Source organism: Brassica rapa, chromosome A06 (genome assembly GCF_000309985.2).
Source record: "Brassica rapa cultivar Chiifu-401-42 chromosome A06, CAAS_Brap_v3.01, whole genome shotgun sequence".
NCBI classification, from domain to species: Eukaryota; Viridiplantae; Streptophyta; class Magnoliopsida; order Brassicales; family Brassicaceae; genus Brassica; species Brassica rapa.
This window is the reverse complement of record NC_024800.2, coordinates 24506554-24525487: the sequence shown is the minus strand read 5'-3', so window position 1 is coordinate 24525487 and position 18934 is coordinate 24506554. Positions and strand designations below refer to the sequence as shown.

The following is an 18934-nucleotide window of genomic DNA, read 5'->3' as shown; positions in this document are numbered from 1 at the left end:
TGTATCCTGGAAACTGCCAAGTTTTATGTACACATGACCAAGCCTTAAAAATCCAGGCAATAGTAACCCGGCAAAATAAGAACACTGCACCCCCCACATACTATGTTGTCTTCCCTACTATTACAAACCGTGAAACATGGATTAAAATGTCTTAACAAATGGTTAAAAGCTTCAGATCACACGGAGCTCGGTAAGAAAGGCGGCGCATAGATCCAAGAAGAGAAACTGAGGACCGTTAACTCTCTGTATGTCCAGCAAGTACTTCTCTTCTCGAGCTTTCTATAGCTGTTTCGAAAACTCACTTACAAGCAACATGTTCTTTGTCCATGATTTTTGTTGTTATCCATGATTAAAAGCATGACTCGGTTCTTATCGCACCTCAAAGTCAGATCATTGTTTATTGTTAGTTTTGTTGTTTGTTTTTTTTTGTCAGCTGTTACTTTCGTTGTTAAGCAACTACTCTTACATTGATATAATTTTAGCGGTTAAATATTAAAATTTTCTGGAAATGAACAATAGATCCAAACTTTTTAATTATACAAACAATATTTTTTTTGTAAACATTATGTTTTTATTTAATGAGGGGGGTTCAGTTCAGTTTCCACAACTAGGAAAGGGAACTTGACAAGCTGCGAAAAGTTTGTGACCATTTGGAGATGTCAGAGTAGGCCCAATCCAAATCCATGAATTATTGATGAAAACACACAGACAAGGCCCCTGATCTCTCAATGTTTGGCAACACGCTGCAGTCGGAGACTCTGGAAAAACGGCTATCGGTAGCAAGCACGGGGACAAATCTTTTACATCGCACGCCATTGTCGGTGACAATTGCACCACTATTGTCACCATCGCAACGAGTCCTATTGCTGTTAACTTCATCTCCGAATGTTTTGAGATTCTTTTTTTTTTCAAATTGATTGATGAAAAGAGTTAGTATGGTACACCTTGGTATTTATATAGTTGTATCGTGCGGTTTGTTTTAAAATTCCAAGAAAACAAATCTTAGCTTCAATACATATCTATAATAATTTTAGTACTAATTTGTGTACCATATGTGTTTGGTTTTAGTCATCAGTCATAGATTTGATCTTATCTAATCTATTATATATTAATTGAAAAACATTACAACCTTTTTTTTTAGCCACATGTCAGCAATATGATGATTCTTAGAATCATTAGAGAAATATGTTGGTCATCTAATTATATAATAAGTTTTTTATTAAACTAACCATAAATTTATTATTAATGTTGTTTATTATTATTTTTAAATAAAAATTACGAAATTAGCTAATATGGCTAAAATATATATAGATATGACAATTAATGATTTTGATTGATAAAGATTTGATAAAAAATAATGTATGATATAACATATTTGTTTAATTATAAACTATTAAAACAAATTAAAAACAACAATAACCATATATGAAAAAATTAGATTTTTATGTATATGTTATATTTTAAATTTTTTAAAATGACTATAAATTAGTAAACTGTTAAAAATCTCACATTCAAATTTTGTGACCATAGTTTAAAATTTTTGTTATGACAAAACACAAATGATTACAAAATCATATAAGCAAAAAATCTAATTTAATTAAATATTAAGATTAATATATATAATTTTAAATTAAATTATAAATTATATAAAATACATAAATATTTTAGTTTTGAAATTTACTTTGAATTTTTTTTTGATAAAATCTTTGAACAAACATTGACAACTTAAGTTTTTTAAAATAAAAAAATTACTAAAACTATTAATCCTATAATGAAAATTTTGTTATCAGTAATTTAAAGTTTTTGTTGTTAAAGGTAAAAATGATTAAAAAAACATGTGAAGAGAAAGCATCATTTAATAGACATTAATATTAAAAATATACTATGTATATTAATATCATTTAAATTTAATTACATATCCTATCAAATAAAAAACAAATATTTTTTAGATTAATAAAATTTATTTATATGTTTGTACCAATTTAATTATATATATATTAGTTACTGACTTTTAATTATTCAATATATATTTATTATTTTATAATATATAATACATAAAATAATTTATATATATAATGTTCATTCTATGCAATGCGCGAATCTTAACCTAGTTCCTTATATACCAAACTAAGAAGGATGCTCATTCTACGCAATGCGCGGATCTTTATGTAACAAGCTCTCAGTGTTGGGCTCAGGCCCTCACTAAACTCTCTTTTAATCCAATTATCAGTTGCTCAAAAAAAACTAGTTCCTTATATATGCTTTACATACCTTTTATATATTAAAAGTTTTTTTTTAAAGAAAAATAATCTCATTTTAATTGTTTATTCACAAGTTTGCCATTTTAACTAATATGACATCACCACAGCCTTCTTCAACTTCCAATATTAAAAAAAACTAATAAGATGTTGGGGATAGATTTCAACTTTTAGGCGGTGGCGGATGTACATTGACTTTGGGTGGGCACTTGCCCACCATGAACTTTTTAAGTTAGTGTAAATTTGTGAAGATTTCTTTGTAATGCTTCTGTTGAAATTCAAGCTTATAAAAATGATTTGTAGAATTTTGATAAAAGTAATTTCTAGCTCCTCCCCTGCTTTTAGGAATAGGCCCATCAAAGTATTGACATGTGGCAACCAACAAGTTTGTATTTTACTAGCAGCATCATGCAAATTCTAATGAACACAAGTTAGAATGACATCAACAAAGTATAATGATGGTCTTACTGCACTATTTGAGTGGGTAGAAAATGCCACAGTTGAGAGATTATATGATGTTGGGTGTAAGGCTAAGAAGATAATGGGCAGCTACAAAAAATCAAAGCAACCAGAACTAGCGAAATAAGCCTTAACCTCTCTTAACAAAGAATATCAAGACATGATGATCAAATAGATAAACTGAGTTTCTAACCAAGATTGAACAAACTTTAAGTGTATCCTGGAAACAGTCAACTTATATGTACAGATGATCCAACCTTAAAAACCATCATAAAGGGGGGAAACGAACGATAGTAACTATTACAGTAGAGTTTAACTTTGAATCCAGGTAATATATAAAAGTAACCTGGCAAAATAAAAACACTGCACCCTCCACATACTATGTTGTCTTCTCTACTATTACAAACCGTGAAACATGGATGAAAATGTCTTAACAAATGGTTAAAAGCTTCAGATCACACGGAGCTCGGTAAGAAAGGCTGCGCATAGATCCAAGAAGAGAAACTGAGGACCGTTAACTCTCTGTATGTCCAGCAAGTACTTCTCTTCTCGAGCTTTGTATAGCTGTTTCGAAATCAAAAGTTAATTCAGAAAAAAAATGTTGGAAGTGTATGTAATGATATATGTGAACATTGTTGTTCTACAACATTGATTCAAGTTTTGCAGAAGGGTTTAGTCTGTGTCCTAGCCAGTTTGGTTTTGCATAACAAATTCCTAAAGATTAGTGAGGTCGGAGTTACCTGAAGTTCAAATTTGATGACGGTCAGTGAGGTCATGGCGCAGTCATCCTCAATGATGCTCGATTCATCTCTAAAGTGTATCTGATCGTTGCCCATAGTATTCTGACCATCAGAAAAACCAGGAACCCATCGGCATTTCATGTTGTAGTGACCAATCTTCTTCCAACACACATTGAGCTCTTGAAGAGCTTTCAGTACTTCATTCATAATTTCACGAGGATGTGCATGGGACTGTTTCAAAACACCACAGTAACAGATTGATTATAAGATCATAATACTCCTAAATTTCTAAATAATATGAGGATCCTGGTAAGACGAAGCAGCAATCAGAAACAAACCTGAAGTCCAAGAGCCCATTTCCGGTCAGCTGGGACATGTGATCTTGCTCCCAATCCGTACTGATCCATGTGTGTAGGAACCCAGTGGCCAACAGGTGAAGCAGCTGCTTCAGCGGGGCGCATAGGACTGGAACCATTGTCCTAAATTTGAAAAACAAATTATGCTTTTAGATGTTCGAAAGCTATATACTAGTAGGAGAAAAGAAAAACGCATACTGTTGTCTCCTGAAACTCGGATTCAAGATAGCCACTTGGAACACGGAACCGGTTGTCCAACAACAGATAGTATGTAACAGTAGCCTGAAACAAAGGAGCAAGTTAAGTAACTATTGGAAACTCAGTATTTAAAAAGTATTACAGACAGAAAAAAAAACCTACATACATCGTTTTGTACTCTGTTCCGAAGAGATTCCATAACCTGGTTTCTGTCGAATCCCATGTTAACCACTTCTTGAACTATCTCCTCATTGATCTGCACAAAATATGAGGGAAGTTGTTACTCTCACTCACCGCAAGTGAAGTGATTCTTTTGATTTTTCCAAAATGGTTCTGAAACAAAACCTTTTTGGCCTGCTCTACTGTATCTGGTGGAGAAACAGCAAGGTAACGAGGAAGATGAGTCTGGAACCAACGGTGTTGACGGATCTCAGGAATGGTGATTCGTTTCACCGGGTCAACTACGAGCATCCTTGGGATCAGGTCTCTAGCATCAGATGATAAATGACTTGGAAGAGTGTAAATCCCACCCTAGATAGACAATAAGCACCTCGGTTTAGTTACTTGACATAAACAGAAGAGCTAGGATCAATCTATCTAAGCTCAAATGTCACAGTAGAGAAGAGTTATTGAGCTGAATCAAAGTAGAGTACCTTAATTTTCTTGAAAAGGTTGGGAATGTTTTCATCATCAAAAGGAAGGGTACCACAGAGAAGAGCATACAATATAACTCCGCAACTCCATACATCTACTTCAGGTCCAGCGTATAACTTCCCTGATATAACCTAGGAACAGATGATTCATTAAAGTTTCAGATAGATACTACTCATTGACATAAGTAAAGATAGATACTGAAACTTTACTAAAACTGAATGAAATACCTCGGGGGCAGCGTAGTTGGGGCTACCACAGCTGGTCTTAAGAAAATGACCGTCACGCATGACATTACTCAACCCAAAGTCAGCAATCTTAATATTGCACCTCGAGTCCAGTAGCAAATTCTCAGGCTTCAAGTCTCTGTGGACAACCATATTGCGGTGGCAATACTCCACACCAGATATTATCTGCTCGGATAATGATTCAAAACATTAGCAATACTCAAAACCCAAGAGAAGGAGCAACAAAGACAGTGGTTGTGGGTACAAACCTGCTGGAAGAAGTTACGACCCTCGTCCTCTTGCAATCTACCTTTCTCAACAATATAATCAAAGAGCTCACCGGACTTGACATACTCCATCACAACATAGATGTCACTAGGGGTCTCTATGACTTCATACTGGCGAATGATATGAGGATGCATAAACAGCCTCAGAATCTTAATCTCCCTCCTCACTGCACAGAAGAACAGGAACATACATTTATTTCGAGAAAACTACAAAGGGCAAGAGAGGTTAATGTGTGTGGTGTTAACCTTTGTCTTCCATTTGCATGTTCTTGATCTTACGGCGATTGAGGATCTTGATAGCAACCTTGTGGCCAGTGAGAAGATGCTCAGCGATTTTGACCTTCCCGAAAGATCCAATGCCTAGCGTTTTGCCAAGCTTGTAGTTTGGTAAGATCGATTCCACTCCAGTACTCCCAAATCTATTCGATGAAGGATCCATTTTTACCAAACTGCAAAAAATAGAAACTCATTAGCAAAAGGGAACAAAGACACCATGGAACTGATCAATTAGGTATTAGCAGAAGAAGAAGAAGAAGAAAGCGATTAACTTTACAAAACAAACCAAACAAAAAAGTCAAAGTTTACACCTTTGTTCCCGAGCAGATCGCGGAATCGAATCGAAATAGAGAGAGTGATAAATCTACTACAGAGAGAATCTGGACGAACGATTGAGAGCGAGAGCGAGGAGAAGAAACGTGGAGCTTTAAATTGATAAAGAGAGAGAGAAATGAAAAGAAGTTTACTCTCTCTCTCTCTCTGACGGGTGTAATCTTTTAAAAGGTCCTCTCGGGAACTCAGATTCCAACTCTGACGCTGAGCTGAGTCAGTCCTTTTTGAGTCTTCATGTTAATCTTTTACTAATCACCCATTTAATAGAGGATTACCGAATCAAATTCTCTCAACACTTTCTATTCTTTTACTTTAGTAGGTTTTACGAATAAGTTAGGTTAATAATATTTTAATATCTATACTATTAAAGAAGAATCTTTAATACGATTCTGCCCTTGATTATTTGTGTTATTTACAATCATAAATGTAAATCATTTTTTATTTTTTAAAAATGTCCATAATGGATACTTTCCTATAATTATGACATTTTTTTATCCTTTAATCAATTGCTTAAATTCTTAAAAATAGCTTTAAGCAACAATACATATCATTTAATGTGACTGATTTTGCACATAAATATATTACATAGAATTTTCCGAATTATGGTTACAAATTTTTTTAAAATTTCAAAAAAATAAATCCAGAAATATTCAAACAAGTAAATAAAATAAATATTTTAGGTTCAATAAATCTATCGTAGTTTGGATACGATTTTATTTCAATATGTTGAATTCTCTTTTTCATATTAAACGTTTTAGTAAATGGGGCTTTGAGTTCGATTTAAATTTTGCAAAAATTAATAATTATTTTCATAAAATTAATATTTTTAGATATTGATCATCTAAAATATATAAAACAACTATTAAATAATGTTTTTTTAAAATTAACTATTAAATAATATTACAAAACACATTATACAAAATTAAAGTATAAATTTTATGTTATAAAATTAAATATTTAAAAAATAAACAGTCCCACTCTTTAAATCGTGAATTAAAATCTAGTATACTATTAAACAGAATCTCTCCTAGGATTATGTCCTAACTTTTTGAGTTATTTACAAAGCAACACCCCTACTATTTAATTTTAATTATAATTATTTATTTAAATTAATCAAAGAAATATTTTCAATAAACATTTTTGGAAACTTTTTTTCACCCCCATTAATGCTGTCTAAAAATATATTAATGTTGCCTAAAAATATTGAATCACTAATGCAACATATTTGAGTAGTAATATATTCCCTCATTATTTTTATTAAATTTCCATTTTGTGTATTAAAATATTTTACCAAAATATCTTACCAAAATATCTTCGTAATTATATATCATCTTATTATTCTCATCCACCAAATTGTTTTGCATACCTTTTAATGATGCCCACTTATTTAATATTGAAAAACTTTTATTTTTTGTTTAAAAGTTTAATAACCCCTATTGAGAAAAAAATTGATCGTGAATTATTTATCCTAAATATTTGTATATCAATGTACTTATTAAAATCCAATCTTAACAAATTGTACAAATCTATTTTTATGAATCTATATTATTAAAACATAAATAAAACTTTAAAAATATTTTTATTACGACATATTGTATTATGAATTATATATATTTCAATAACTGATATATCATTATATAGTAACATAAATAAAATAATATTATATAAATATAAATATATTAAATCAAAATGGATTACATATTGATTACTCATCGGTTCTATTGGTTAACCTTGGGTTTTAGCGGGGTTTTGCGGGTTTTATTGGGTAATAAATAGTTCTTAAAACCCAAACATGATTATATATGAGATCACTGGGTTTAGCAGTTCGACCAATGATTCATGTCGTGTATAAAAGCAGCTGATTTAAATACAAAAATGTTTAAATAAAAAGATTTCTTTTAAATTAACAAATCATTTGAAACATTACTAATGAAATTTTTTATCATAAAATATCTCGCGCTTTCAAAACGCAGATCAAAATTTAGTTGTTGGTTTATATGAAAATAAATTAATATTTTAATTAATACTATATTTTCTTAAGAGTTATTTTTCTCATAATACAAAAAAAAACATGGATATTAACAATCTGCCTATAACAATAAACATTGGTGTCTAGCAATCAAGGTACCATCATATGAGATTTAGGGTATTTACCAAATTAGCAAGAAAGTTTTGTGTATAGGGTGCAATTTCTCTTTTCTTAAAACAATACACCTATGGTTTAATGTCGTCAAACAAAAATGATGTACACAAATAAAACTGAAAATAACTTAAAAATAGATGTGATTATCGAAAATTAACTTCGTTCATTGTTTCATTTGTTATACTAATACAGGAGAAAACCATTCATTTAGTTAAATAACACACCACCAAACACCACACATGTCTATCAGTCTATGTTATGAAGTTTTCGTTTGGTCTTCTTTGTCGAAAAAACAAAACTACTAAAAGAGGCATACAAATTCTGATAACAAACGAGATTCAATAAGATTCACAAACTGGATCAACAATCTATGTAGTATCTCTCTGATATTCATGAAACAGCTCAAAGTCTAGATTGGATTCCATTTTCTATAATATGACTTGCTCATAAAGAAAAAAAACTACAACTTTTCTATGCACAGATGATAAGCTAGTTGGGAAGTCAGTAAGAGGGAATGGCAGCGAAACGGTACCCTTCAGCTCCTCTCCATGAATAGTAAGCTATCCGTGTCTCGTAGAACCCTGTAAGATAGCCACACAGTTGTGATATGTGTCAAAGCCGTGAATACAAGTCACTGCCACATCCAGTTCTACTCGTATAACATAAACAAAGAGAAGAAGATCATTTTCAACAGACAAAGAACACACGTTGAGTTAAATTCAATCTCCATATCAACCAACGGAATCCAGGAGGGTTTTTAAATCAAAGCACCATGCACTCATAACAAACTACAATGACATTCACTGCTCCTTCCACAGTATCAAAGAAGTATAAATGGCTAAAGAGAACACAGTTTCAACAGAAAATGAGCAGTTTATCTAAATCACCCAATCTCCACATCAAACAACAACTTAAGCTTGCTTTCAAATCAAACATCATGCAAAGAGTATCCAACAAGATTAGTAACTCAATAAGCAAAACAAATTTTTTAATCCAACTCTTACCAGGGAGGAAAGTAAGGAAGCCAAGGACAAGAAGAGCATATCCTTGAGAGCTATCTCCTTCCATGTGACCGGTGAAGATGAAAACCGCCAAAAGGAGAAGCAAACAACCAAGGACGAGAAGAAACACAGCTAGTCCTATCGATTTCCATGGCACTCTATCAAACGCCTTCGGTGTGTAATCAAAACGAGGATCGAAATCTCTCCTCCCACCACCACCACCATCTGCATAGTCTTCATCATCTCCAGGAAGCTGAGCATACCGTACACTCCTCCTTGATGCCATTCCTAATCAGTATATAACCCTTACAGATCCCTTCACCATCACAACACATTAGCATCATTAAGCATTCAAGGTCACGATTTACAAAAAAAAAATGTACATAAGCTTTATAACGATTGCTCTTAAGCAACGATGGATCACAGATTCAACAACATCCCATTAGAGTAATCACAAAACAATCATTAATCAAAAACAGAGTCTAAACAAGCTTAATCGAGATTACGTAAAGCAGATCTACCACACGAAAAATCAACCGGTTAACACAAACCGGTTCCGAAATTGAGAAGCTTAACGGCTCAAAAACCTGATAACTACTACTACAACTGTGAAGAAGAGAACGGCGTGCCGGAAAACTCACCGGAGCTTAACAATTCCGATGATGGAAGAAGGATCCGGATCTACTTTTGACGAAGCATATGTTCTTCTTCGTCTTCGTCTCTACTCTATCGTGCGACGACGCGTTTTGTGAGTTTAAGTATTTACAAGTTAAGTCCCTTAACTTTTGCTAAATTACATACGGCACCCTAAATTTTATGTTCGTTTTAATCTATTTACTGCGAGGCGGGAAATTTATAATTAACGGAGATCTGATCCCTAAATAGTGTTTTTTTAACAATCAAATAATTAATAGCTTTTAGAGTAATTGCAATTTAAGCCAAAAAGATGATCTCTCTCTCTCTCTCTCTCTCTTCCTCTCTGAGTAGTGTAGAGAGAGGACAAGGGGAAGGCGAAAAGGGAAGAAGATCTTTTTATTTTTTTTAAAGCTCATTAGCTTCCCTTTTGCGTCATTGTTATCCGTGCCCGGATCCGAAATCTTCGGGTTTCAAAACTTATCTTTTTTATTTCATCCTCCTCCTCTAGGAGAGATTAACGACGGGAAGATTCTTCCCCTTTTCCTCCTCAGATTAAAAAAAAAACAACATCAAAAGGAGATTGCTCCCCCCTTTTATCATGTTTCCTTTTTCCAGGTAATATAATAATCTCAGCCATTAGATTCATCAATCTCGAATCTTTTTTTTCTTGTCGTACATTCTCGTTTGGATCTCTTCTTATTACGGATCGATCATGATCCTTTGTAACTTTTGCATGCGTTGTGTTCTTCAGGATAATAAAAATTGTTTTTTTTTTTTGTTTAAACTATAAAAGAGCGTGTTAACATCAAAGTTTGTTTCTTTGAGACATCGCTGATTAGTTTTTGTTGTAAAACAACCTGGTGAGTCGATCGATGATTACAAAGAAGTTTTTTTAGATTTTTCTCTATTAGTATAATAATCCAATAATGAGATTTGTTGATGCATGAATGTTGTTCCCCACTTCCTCTTATAATTTGTTTTAAATAAATCATGTACGCTTTTTTGAGCTGGCTACTACTAATATTTTATTAGTTTAGAGATCTTGGTATTTGATTTTTTTTTCTAAACTTGCTTGGTCCCAATGTTGTTAATAAAGACAGAAAGTGACAACCAGTTTCTGTATGTGAGGGATGGATGTATCTGCTTACCTCTCTCTCTCTCTCTCTCTCTCTCTCTCTTTCCAAAACCTGTGTTTATTTTTATGATGTTAGAAGCATATTGGTCTTTTCATGAGTTTTTTTCTTTCTAATCCACCCATTTACAATTTTTTTTCTTTCTTGAAGCAGGATCTAAAGTAAAATTATATAAATAATGGGTGGGTGTGTGTCAACCCATTCAAGAGGGATTAGGCGGCCTCGGCGTAAAGGCCGTCGCAGGTCTTCCAAACATTTTTCTAAAGTATCTGACATTGTTCCTCATGCAAATACTAGAAGGTCTAGTGACGTTGTGAGCCGAGTTTCTTTTGGTTAGTCTTTCTTTTTATCTAGCATTGGTTAGATCATATTGATTCTCATTGTGTTGATAGCTAGAAATGATCAAGAACTGGACAATAGTAGATTTTTACCTGTAGAATTTTATTGTGTAATAGCTACCTCGCAAGATGATGCATGGTTTGACTCTGTCAGTGTTCTTGATTCTGATGAGGATGAGGACTTCGTCAGCTTACCTGAAGGTAAATGTCAATCTACATTAATACAGAGAACCAATTTTGCTTACGTAGATTATGGATCTAAATCTTTTTGTCTTTCTTTTTTGCCATCTCTCTCTCTCTCTCTCTCTCTCCTAGCAGATAACGTATCATCACCGAGTGGTGCGACCGGTAATATCCCAAATGGTCAAGTAGTTCAGTTTGAATCTTCTTCCTGCATTGTGGATGGGAAAGGAAAGTACGAAGAATACCATGAGAGTTACTTGAAGATAGACAAGAGTAAAACCCTGGGCAAAAGTGTGCACAAGGATCCTAATGGTGGTCTCTCTGTTCTCACCGGAAACAACAAGAAGAACCTAATGAACCATGCAAGCTTCAAAGGCCTAAAGGAGCAGAAACGGAACTCTCAGGAGAAAACTCTGAAATCCAGCCTGAGCAGATTGATGCCAACGGTTAGTTTCAACGACAAGACCCTAAACTCACCCACATCTCAGAAGCGAAAATCCGCGGTTTATCGGCTTTCTTTCAAGAGGAGATCATGCGATGGTGAGGAAGTTACTGAGCAGCGTAAGCTGTTGTACCGTCCGAAGGCGGGGTTCACAATCCCTTGCTCAGCCAAAGAGAAGCAGTCCAGTGGAAGCTGGTGTGAGATACCACCTTCAACTTTTAAACTCCGTGGAGAAACCTATTTCAAGTACAACCTTTCACCTCTCTGTTATATGTAACTTTATCTATAAATTGTTTTGTCTGTAACTGTTGAGGAATGGTGTTTGCAGAGACAAAAAGAAATCTCCAGCTCCAAATCAGTGTGCATACACTCCTATTGGCGTTGACTTGTTTGTCTGTCCAAAGAAGATTGATCATATCGCTCAACACATCGAGCTTCCAAACATCAAAGGCGAGGCAAAGCTCCCTGCTCTTCTCATTGTTAACATTCAGGTAACCGCCAGTGAGATATCAATGGCTTCTCCGTCTTTGGTTTGTCACAAAGTTTAATTAGCCGGTCTTCTATGTATATATGTGTAAATGATCCTGACCTCTGTGCTTTGTTGGCAGTTACCAACCTATCCTGCTGCAATGTTCCTTGGCGATAGTGATGGAGAAGGCATGAGCATTGTACTTTACTTTAAATTACAAGAAAATTTCGAAAAAGAAACCTCTCAGCAGTACCAGGACAGCATCAAGGTACCGTTGAAAGAATCCCTTTATAATAACTCTCACGTCTCGTGATTGATCTCTTACCAGGGTTTTTTGTTTGTTTGTCTCTCGCTCTGAAACGAAACAGAAACTTGTGGATGATGAGGTGGAGAAGGTGAAAGGGTTTGCGAAAGACAGCAATGTTGCTTTCCGTGAGAGGCTTAAGATTGTGGCTGGACTTGTTAACCCCGAAGATCTAACTCTGGGCTCGACTGAAAAGAAGCTTGTACAGGCTTACAATGAAAAGCCCGTCCTCTCTCGTCCTCAACACAACTTCTTTAAGGTTTTAGCACCACACTAACCTCTTACACGCACAACAGAAGAAGTCAGTCTTTTTGCACCTAATTAAGATTTGTTTTTTTTTTCTATCACTCCACAGGGTCCAAACTACTTTGAGATTGATTTGGATGTTCATAGATTCAGCTACATATCACGCAAAGGACTTGAAGCATTCAGAGATCGACTGAAGAATGGAATTCTTGATCTCGGCTTAGCCATCCAGGTAATTAGCAAACATTTATATATACTAGAGGATCATTTGTTCTTTGTTATAATAACATGATTCAAACATTTGTTTTTCTATTATGAAAACAGGCTCAAAAACCAGAAGAGCTGCCGGAACAAGTCTTGTGTTGTCTGAGGCTGAGCCAGATTGACTTTGTTGACCGTGGTCAAATCCCAATGCTACTAATCCCTGAGGAAGGAGAAACTCTGGTGTAAGCTTTATGATCATCTTGTATACTCTCAACTCCTTTGGATGAAGAAACCAAATAATAAAAGTGTGTTAATTCATCAAAAATACTGTATATTTCCAAAATTATGTGGACATCTCTATTTCTATTTTATTTATTTATGCTATATAACTTATATGTAAAAACGTTCATAATCCAAAACTCTTGGAAGTCATCTTCTCGAGTTTGGCCTCTCTGTTGTAACTTTGTACTCTGTCACCTCAGTGATATTATTATGAAATTATCTCTTGTGTGTTATCTTCTCTACATTTCTTTAACTGAACTTTTAAGAGTCGATTTGCCTAAGGGCGAGAAAAGATATGACAATGAGTCAATGAAATACATTACTATCACTTTTGATGTTTATACAGACAGTACAAGAACATTAATGATCATAGTAACATAGAAGAAACTCACACTTTGGTCTCAGAAAAATAAGTTGAGGAGACAGCCAAACCTTCATGGTCATATGTACGTACGAGTCTCTGTCTTGACACTGACGATTCAAGCCAGCAGAACTCTAGATGGAAAGACTTCAACTCAGCAACACTCTTTGCTACGTCGCAGGGACATCCCATGTACATACCACCTGGTAACAGTGTCATTTGGTATCCTTCCGCGAATGTAACCAAGTTCTTCGACATTTCACCCACCCAGGTCACATTTGTCGTCACGTTTTTCACATCAGACGTCGAGGAAATATCCTGATTGACATCAAAACCTCTTGTGGTCAGAGACATAAGCAAAAGGCTAGAAGAGTGTTGCTGAATATCATATACCTGGACTACTTGACCATTGTCATTAATGTCAAGAACAGCAACAGTATCGGCTTCGGATAGTGTTGATCCATAGACACCGCTTCGTTTTGTTATTGAACGACCTTTCCAAGTACCAAGAAATGGGGTGATTCTTTCTCCATCATACTGCATCAAAAGAAACAAACATAATTTCAAATGGGCACTAGGCAATCGTATAAGGACACTATTGATGCTGTGGTGTGATTATATCTGTTTGCTGAGACAACATATAACCTGAGAGTCCTCGAGAACTGGATGAACGAGATTCTCAAGCCCTCTTTCCTCAAGGAACACAATAAGCATTTCAAGAACACCTTTGGGATCCATGATGTGAAAGGCTCTAGCTCTCCTTTCCGTCTTATTAGAATACAAACAGTTCTCACATACTAAAGCAGGACGCCGAGACGGAAGCTTAAGAAACCTGAAAACAATCGATATAAACTTCTTGCTTACAGTCTAGTAGTCTACTTATGCATGTTCCATGGACTATAAAAATGTTAATATAAAAGAAGAGCCAAAAAGAGGCATGAAGAGAAACCAAACCAAACCAAACCTTGGTGATTCTTCTCCAGTGTCATCTTCTCCAAGAACGCCTTGCCTTAAAGTCGTATCCAACATTCCAGCGGTCTGATACCTCAGTGAAAATGCTCTCTCTTTGGGGAAGAATCCAATCTGCAGACTACTAATGATGAGAGGAGTCAACAAAGTCAAAACTACTAAATGAAAATCTCTAAGAGACAAAACAAACTCAAAACTATTTAGCATTATGATTGAGATAACATAACAACTCTCACCTGCTGATACTTGTCGACAGTGAACATATTGGTCTCTTTGATTTTGTATTCGACCCACTCAGCTTCCTCTTCCTCTTCATCAGCAACTGAAGTGGCTGATGTTGCCTGCTTTATATATAACCTATGAAGTATACAAGAAAAAACACTTAGTTCATAACTTAGTATAATTACAGACAAAAACAGTAAAGTTTTGTCTTTTATCTTAACAAAATAACGAATCAAGCATAAACATACGATTGATTAAGGCTAATGAGCTCATCTTCTCCATAAGAACTAGCAGAGAGACGAGTATCAATCTTATGCAACAGGTTCCCATCTCCATCAAATTGCTGCCCAGCACATAAAAAAAAGGAAGGAGCTTTGTCACATAATCTAGCTAGCAACCCAGATTCAAAGTTAGGATTTTTATCATACATGGAAGGAGCCAGTCCATTTTCCGACGTTAAGGTCGACGAATCCGCGTAAATTGTCAATGCTCATTGACTCATCGCTCGTTCTTTTGTCGTCTTCTTGGACCGCCATGGACTTGATAGGGACGCTTCTTGTTCCATAAGATGAGCGCAGAGGCGTGTTTGGATTCAGGAGTTTCAATCGTGTGACTGTGGATGATTTGTTTAGTGGGGATAAGAGGAGTGAGCAAGTGACCCAAGCAGTAGCCATGGAAACAAAACAGAGAAGAAACAGAGGATCTCGTGAGTCTCTGATGTTATCTTATCAACAGTTACACTGCGTGGCGTTTTTAATCTCTAAAGACAGCGTGTAGTTCTATCACGTTGATTCGAGACAGCATGGTGTTTAATTGTAGAGCTAAATCTTCTGCAATTAAATTTGCAGCATGTCTCTTATGTGTTCGGTAGCCGTAGAGGAATGCGACAGGTAAACTTATAAATGTGGCACAACTTAGTACATACACTATAAGCATCCCTTTGATTTTTCACAATTGAGAGAGAATGTACAAAAACCACACAGTTTTGTTTTGCAAGAAACCTTGAAAACCAAACATGGAACTATAGTTTAGTTGTGAATTAACCTTTGAGAGATTTGTAAAGTTAAAAAAAAAAAAAACCAAAAAAACATTCCATAAGAAAAAACATACTGATACTAGTATACTACCAAAGCCATTTATTTATCAGTCTAGTCTTCTGAGCAAGTACTCCACTTGAACCTCTTTTGTCAAGGGCATGATCCAATCTCCATATAAGTGGCCTACTAAGATTGGACTGATCTTGTAAACTTGAGATTCATTATTCAGCTCTTCTTCTTCTTGTTTCTCCTTAACGCCCACTTTCACTTCTTGCCCGTATGTTCGCGTTTTCATCTCAACTCTCTTCTTTACCGCCTCCTCCACGGTTGGGAATGTCAGCATATTCATCAAAGCATCCTTATCCTACACAACGACTTAAAAGGTGAGATATGCACATATAGACAAGCAAAAAAAGAGTTGAATGGATATATATATATACTTGTGCTTTGATGGCGGGCTCGTATGCCTCAGGTGAGGCTTGGAACTTGGCCTCTGCAACAAATTTACCGTAATGGATCCTCTTTGAAAGAGACTGCAATGAACATCACCAGAACTACATGAGTACACTTACTTACAAAAGAAGTATTTGATCACCCAGTAAAAGGAAGAAAACGAACCTGAAGGCAGATAGCGTCACATACAGCTGTTGATCCGTAGTTACCATCATCGCCTTTCTTCACTAGTCTTGGGACAAGGTCTCTGAAGTACATGTTCCATATCTTGTTGTTTATGTTGATCGAATCAGCAGCAAAGTGCAAAACCTATTTCAAAAGAAACAAACTTTGAAGCTCTTAACACGTTGTAAAGAAGCTAAAACACTAAAGAGTCTATCTTTAAGCACCTTAGGGTACTGCAGAGGAGGCAACATAGGCTCTGGTAGATCTTCAGGGAAGAAAGGATGTTCATCAGGGCTCTTGAACCTACCAACCTAATCATCAAGTTTCAATCTTTTTTATCAAAAACAATCCACCATGATACCCTTTAAGGATTAGTATTATGTTATACCTTAGCGTGAAGCTTCTCGGTTCCTTTGAGCATGTACTCAACCAACGACCCGTTGAATCCATCCATGTCGAAAGCAGTGGGATCATAAGTATCCGCATTGTAACAGTACTTGGCTCTCTCCAGCAGACCGAATATAATGCTGTCCTCTTGTCTGATCAACGAGTTTCGGATACCTTCGAGTGTCAAGCTCTCGCTCTCATCCACTCGTTTCTTCCCTACCAACGACCTGTCTCAACACCAAACACATAAAGGTTACTACTTTAAGCTAAGTCGAACAATGGGTTTCGTTAATTTCATCAAAGAAAGAGACTTTTTGAAATCATACCCAGCGAGAGTCATAACGGCGTGAACAGAGCTGGCTCCGGAGCGAGGCGGTGGCTTCGAGGGAGGAAGAGAGCAGCGTACAGAGAAGGAAGCTCTGGGTAACGTATGAGAAATAGGCGTCGATAGCTCGCGTCTATGGGCGAGGAACACAGTCGCAGGGGAAGAGACAGACGATTTCATCATCGACAATGACGCCTCCATTGATGAGAAGGAAAAAAACAGAGGAGGCGGAGAAAACAGAGGATCAGAGGAAGAGACAGAGAATAATCTGCAGATGATTAAAGAGAGATGTTATAAGAGAGCGTTAGGCATTTGAGGGGGTGGTAGGTGTGTGTGTGGTGGGTAAAGGAGAGAGACACTTGTGAAGGAGGGAGAAGGTGGAGGAAGTTAGGTTTGTCTTCTGCGAGACTGTGTGCACGTCTTTAAGCCAGCCAACACACAAAACTGTTCTTATTACCTTTTTTTTGTTATCCATTTTTTATGGTATAGTTTAAATTAGAATTATTTATTTTCTAGTATATCACAAGTTGAAAAAAATTATAAATAGTCAACTGGATTTAATTCATATGATTATTACTTTATTAGCTAGTAGCTACCCAATAAATAAAAATTATATTTGGAGGGTTAATCAGGAATTAGTTTTTTTTTTGTATTTTATTATTTATGTTATGAAGAAAAATAATATAATGTTATTTATAACTTATTATATGGTACAAAAATTATGATAAATTTCAACTTACAGAACCTAACTTTAAAGTGACCATAAAGCAAATATCTTGTATGTGTATAAGCTAGTTATTTTAGGATATGCAACTTTTATCATCTGAAATAGTCTCAAATCTTTATATTGTGTTCACATAAACCAAACTATTTGACTATAAAACGATCTCACATTCACATTTTCTATAGAAATAATCAAATAACTAATAACTTATTGCAAACAGCACATTCAGGCATAAATCAAAGGTGGATAATCTACTTGATTGATGTAACTTTATTAAAAAAAAAGCCTTATCCTCTCATGAATTTCCATCTTCAACAGCAAGTTTTGCCGGCTAAAACTCTCCTTCGTTTGGTTTCATACACACCAAGTAATGTGCATGATTGCATATCCTATGGCTTAACTTTAACTTAGTTGGATATCTAAAAAGTATAAAATGTCGGTGTCCTATATTGCGGAGCTTTATTTTAACTCTTTTTTTTTGCCTTATTGCTTTTGATTAAGTGGGGATGACAAGTAGGGGGTTCGTAGACGTAGAAATGTTGTAAGGCGGGTTAATGGTTAAGGAGCTAAGAATATCTATGAATCTATAGAAAGAATTGTGAAATACCTCTTTTAAATGCCTCGATGAAAAACTAGCCAAACACACACCTCAGTCAACCTTTGCCATTTGGCCAACAAGCTCTTGTTGAACTTCATCGTGTGCCCCAACTCAATGGTTACTAGGGTACACAAATAGTTAAGCCATCAGCTTCCCTGAAGGAGAACAAAACAACATGCACGTATGCTTAGAAGATGCCTACAATGCGATGCTATGCTATACAAGTCAAAAGAAAACTGCAATGGTTTTGAAAAGTTTCATGAACTCCGATAAATCTTTAACATTTCAACTAAAGTATAAAACTCCAAAAAATCATTAGTATCCTTTAAATGGTCCTCATAGACAAGTTCCCACCGCAGCAAAGGCGTGTAGATGGAGACTCCATAATGGAGTCTCTCAGCACTTCATATAGAGGTGGATAGACTCATTTGAGCTATGTCTTGCCTACGAAATATGCATATTACATCTACTCAATTCGAGATAGAGTATTCCGTTCTGTTCAAGATGATTGAGTATCCTCTCAATTG

At 35.3% G+C, this 18934-nt stretch overlaps 5 protein-coding genes across 9 annotated transcripts; 1 reads left to right on the top strand and 4 right to left on the bottom strand.

The window, feature by feature from the left end:
* Positions 1 to 2895: 2895 nt before the first annotated feature.
* On the bottom strand, positions 2896 to 6005 carry LOC103875101 (SNF1-related protein kinase catalytic subunit alpha KIN11). The gene is made up of 11 exons (XM_009153556.3): positions 5764 to 6005; positions 5423 to 5625; positions 5159 to 5343; positions 4893 to 5075; positions 4665 to 4796; positions 4357 to 4542; positions 4178 to 4267; positions 4012 to 4095; positions 3796 to 3936; positions 3458 to 3688; positions 2896 to 3281 (listed from the first exon to the last, which is right to left on the bottom strand). The coding sequence occupies exons 2-11, from the start codon at positions 5613 to 5615 to the stop codon at positions 3168 to 3170; spliced, it is 1539 nt and encodes a 512-aa protein (XP_009151804.1). The 5' UTR covers positions 5616 to 5625; positions 5764 to 6005; the 3' UTR covers positions 2896 to 3167.
* A 2222-nt stretch (positions 6006 to 8227) lies between these two features.
* LOC103875103 (transmembrane protein 230) lies at positions 8228 to 9699 on the bottom strand. Of its 2 annotated transcripts, none has more exons than XM_009153559.3 (3): positions 9571 to 9699; positions 8933 to 9245; positions 8228 to 8509 (listed from the first exon to the last, which is right to left on the bottom strand). In XM_009153559.3, the coding sequence occupies exons 2-3, from the start codon at positions 9213 to 9215 to the stop codon at positions 8430 to 8432; spliced, it is 363 nt and encodes a 120-aa protein (XP_009151807.1). In that variant the 5' UTR covers positions 9216 to 9245; positions 9571 to 9699; the 3' UTR covers positions 8228 to 8429. The 2 variants fall into 2 exon arrangements, with proteins under 2 accessions (XP_009151807.1, XP_009151806.1); XM_009153558.2 differs by having other exon boundaries at positions 8933 to 9217; positions 9571 to 9683.
* Positions 9700 to 9873: 174 nt separating this feature from the next.
* On the top strand, positions 9874 to 13382 carry LOC103875104. Of its 4 annotated transcripts, none has more exons than XM_009153561.2 (9): positions 9874 to 10180; positions 10852 to 11030; positions 11154 to 11237; positions 11355 to 11907; positions 11990 to 12152; positions 12270 to 12398; positions 12499 to 12693; positions 12790 to 12912; positions 13005 to 13382. In XM_009153561.2, the coding sequence occupies exons 2-9, from the start codon at positions 10877 to 10879 to the stop codon at positions 13128 to 13130; spliced, it is 1527 nt and encodes a 508-aa protein (XP_009151809.1). In that variant the 5' UTR covers positions 9874 to 10180; positions 10852 to 10876; the 3' UTR covers positions 13131 to 13382. The 4 variants fall into 4 exon arrangements, with proteins under 4 accessions (XP_009151809.1, XP_009151808.1, XP_033129664.1 ...); XM_009153560.3 differs by having other exon boundaries at positions 9889 to 10180; positions 11352 to 11907; XM_033273773.1 differs by having other exon boundaries at positions 9922 to 10180; positions 10849 to 11030; positions 11352 to 11907.
* Positions 13383 to 13420: 38 nt separating this feature from the next.
* Positions 13421 to 15735, bottom strand: LOC103875096. Its single transcript, XM_009153547.3, has 8 exons — positions 15720 to 15735; positions 15147 to 15442; positions 14967 to 15061; positions 14733 to 14853; positions 14492 to 14610; positions 14173 to 14359; positions 13921 to 14064; positions 13421 to 13845 (listed from the first exon to the last, which is right to left on the bottom strand). Exons 1-8 carry the CDS (start codon positions 15733 to 15735, stop codon positions 13555 to 13557), a joined length of 1269 nt encoding a protein of 422 aa, XP_009151795.2. The 3' UTR covers positions 13421 to 13554.
* LOC103875095 (chorismate mutase 1, chloroplastic) lies at positions 15641 to 17507 on the bottom strand. The gene is made up of 6 exons (XM_009153546.3): positions 17087 to 17507; positions 16762 to 16987; positions 16598 to 16684; positions 16374 to 16517; positions 16196 to 16288; positions 15641 to 16119 (listed from the first exon to the last, which is right to left on the bottom strand). The coding sequence occupies exons 1-6, from the start codon at positions 17284 to 17286 to the stop codon at positions 15862 to 15864; spliced, it is 1008 nt and encodes a 335-aa protein (XP_009151794.1). The 5' UTR covers positions 17287 to 17507; the 3' UTR covers positions 15641 to 15861.
* Between the last annotated feature and the right edge of the window lie 1427 nt (positions 17508 to 18934).

Coding starts and splice junctions, on each gene's coding strand:
- LOC103875103 (XM_009153559.3), bottom strand. CDS start 9,215: ATGGCATCAAGGAGGAGTGTACGGTATGCTCAGCTTCCTGGAGATGAT. Junction 8,510..8,932: donor CTTCCTTACTTTCCTCCCTG/GTAAGAGTTGGA, acceptor GCTATCTTACAG/GGTTCTACGAGACACGGATA.
- LOC103875095 (XM_009153546.3), bottom strand. CDS start 17,286: ATGGAGGCGTCATTGTCGATGATGAAATCGTCTGTCTCTTCCCCTGCG. Junction 16,685..16,761: donor CCGAGAAGCTTCACGCTAAG/GTATAACATAAT, acceptor CTTGATGATTAG/GTTGGTAGGTTCAAGAGCCC. Junction 16,289..16,373: donor GTGACGCTATCTGCCTTCAG/GTTCGTTTTCTT, acceptor TGTTCATTGCAG/TCTCTTTCAAAGAGGATCCA.
- LOC103875104 (XM_009153560.3), top strand. CDS start 10,877: ATGGGTGGGTGTGTGTCAACCCATTCAAGAGGGATTAGGCGGCCTCGG. Junction 11,908..11,989: donor CGTGGAGAAACCTATTTCAA/GTACAACCTTTC, acceptor TGGTGTTTGCAG/AGACAAAAAGAAATCTCCAG. Junction 12,153..12,269: donor TTCTCATTGTTAACATTCAG/GTAACCGCCAGT, acceptor CTTTGTTGGCAG/TTACCAACCTATCCTGCTGC.
- LOC103875096 (XM_009153547.3), bottom strand. Junction 15,062..15,146: donor AATGGACTGGCTCCTTCCAT/GTATGATAAAAA, acceptor TGTGCTGGGCAG/CAATTTGATGGAGATGGGAA. Junction 14,611..14,732: donor CTGTCGACAAGTATCAGCAG/GTGAGAGTTGTT, acceptor AGTAGTCTGCAG/ATTGGATTCTTCCCCAAAGA.
- LOC103875101 (XM_009153556.3), bottom strand. CDS start 5,615: ATGGATCCTTCATCGAATAGATTTGGGAGTACTGGAGTGGAATCGATC. Junction 4,797..4,892: donor CCAACTACGCTGCCCCCGAG/GTATTTCATTCA, acceptor ATCTGTTCCTAG/GTTATATCAGGGAAGTTATA. Junction 3,937..4,011: donor CCGAGTTTCAGGAGACAACA/GTATGCGTTTTT, acceptor TTTCAAATTTAG/GACAATGGTTCCAGTCCTAT.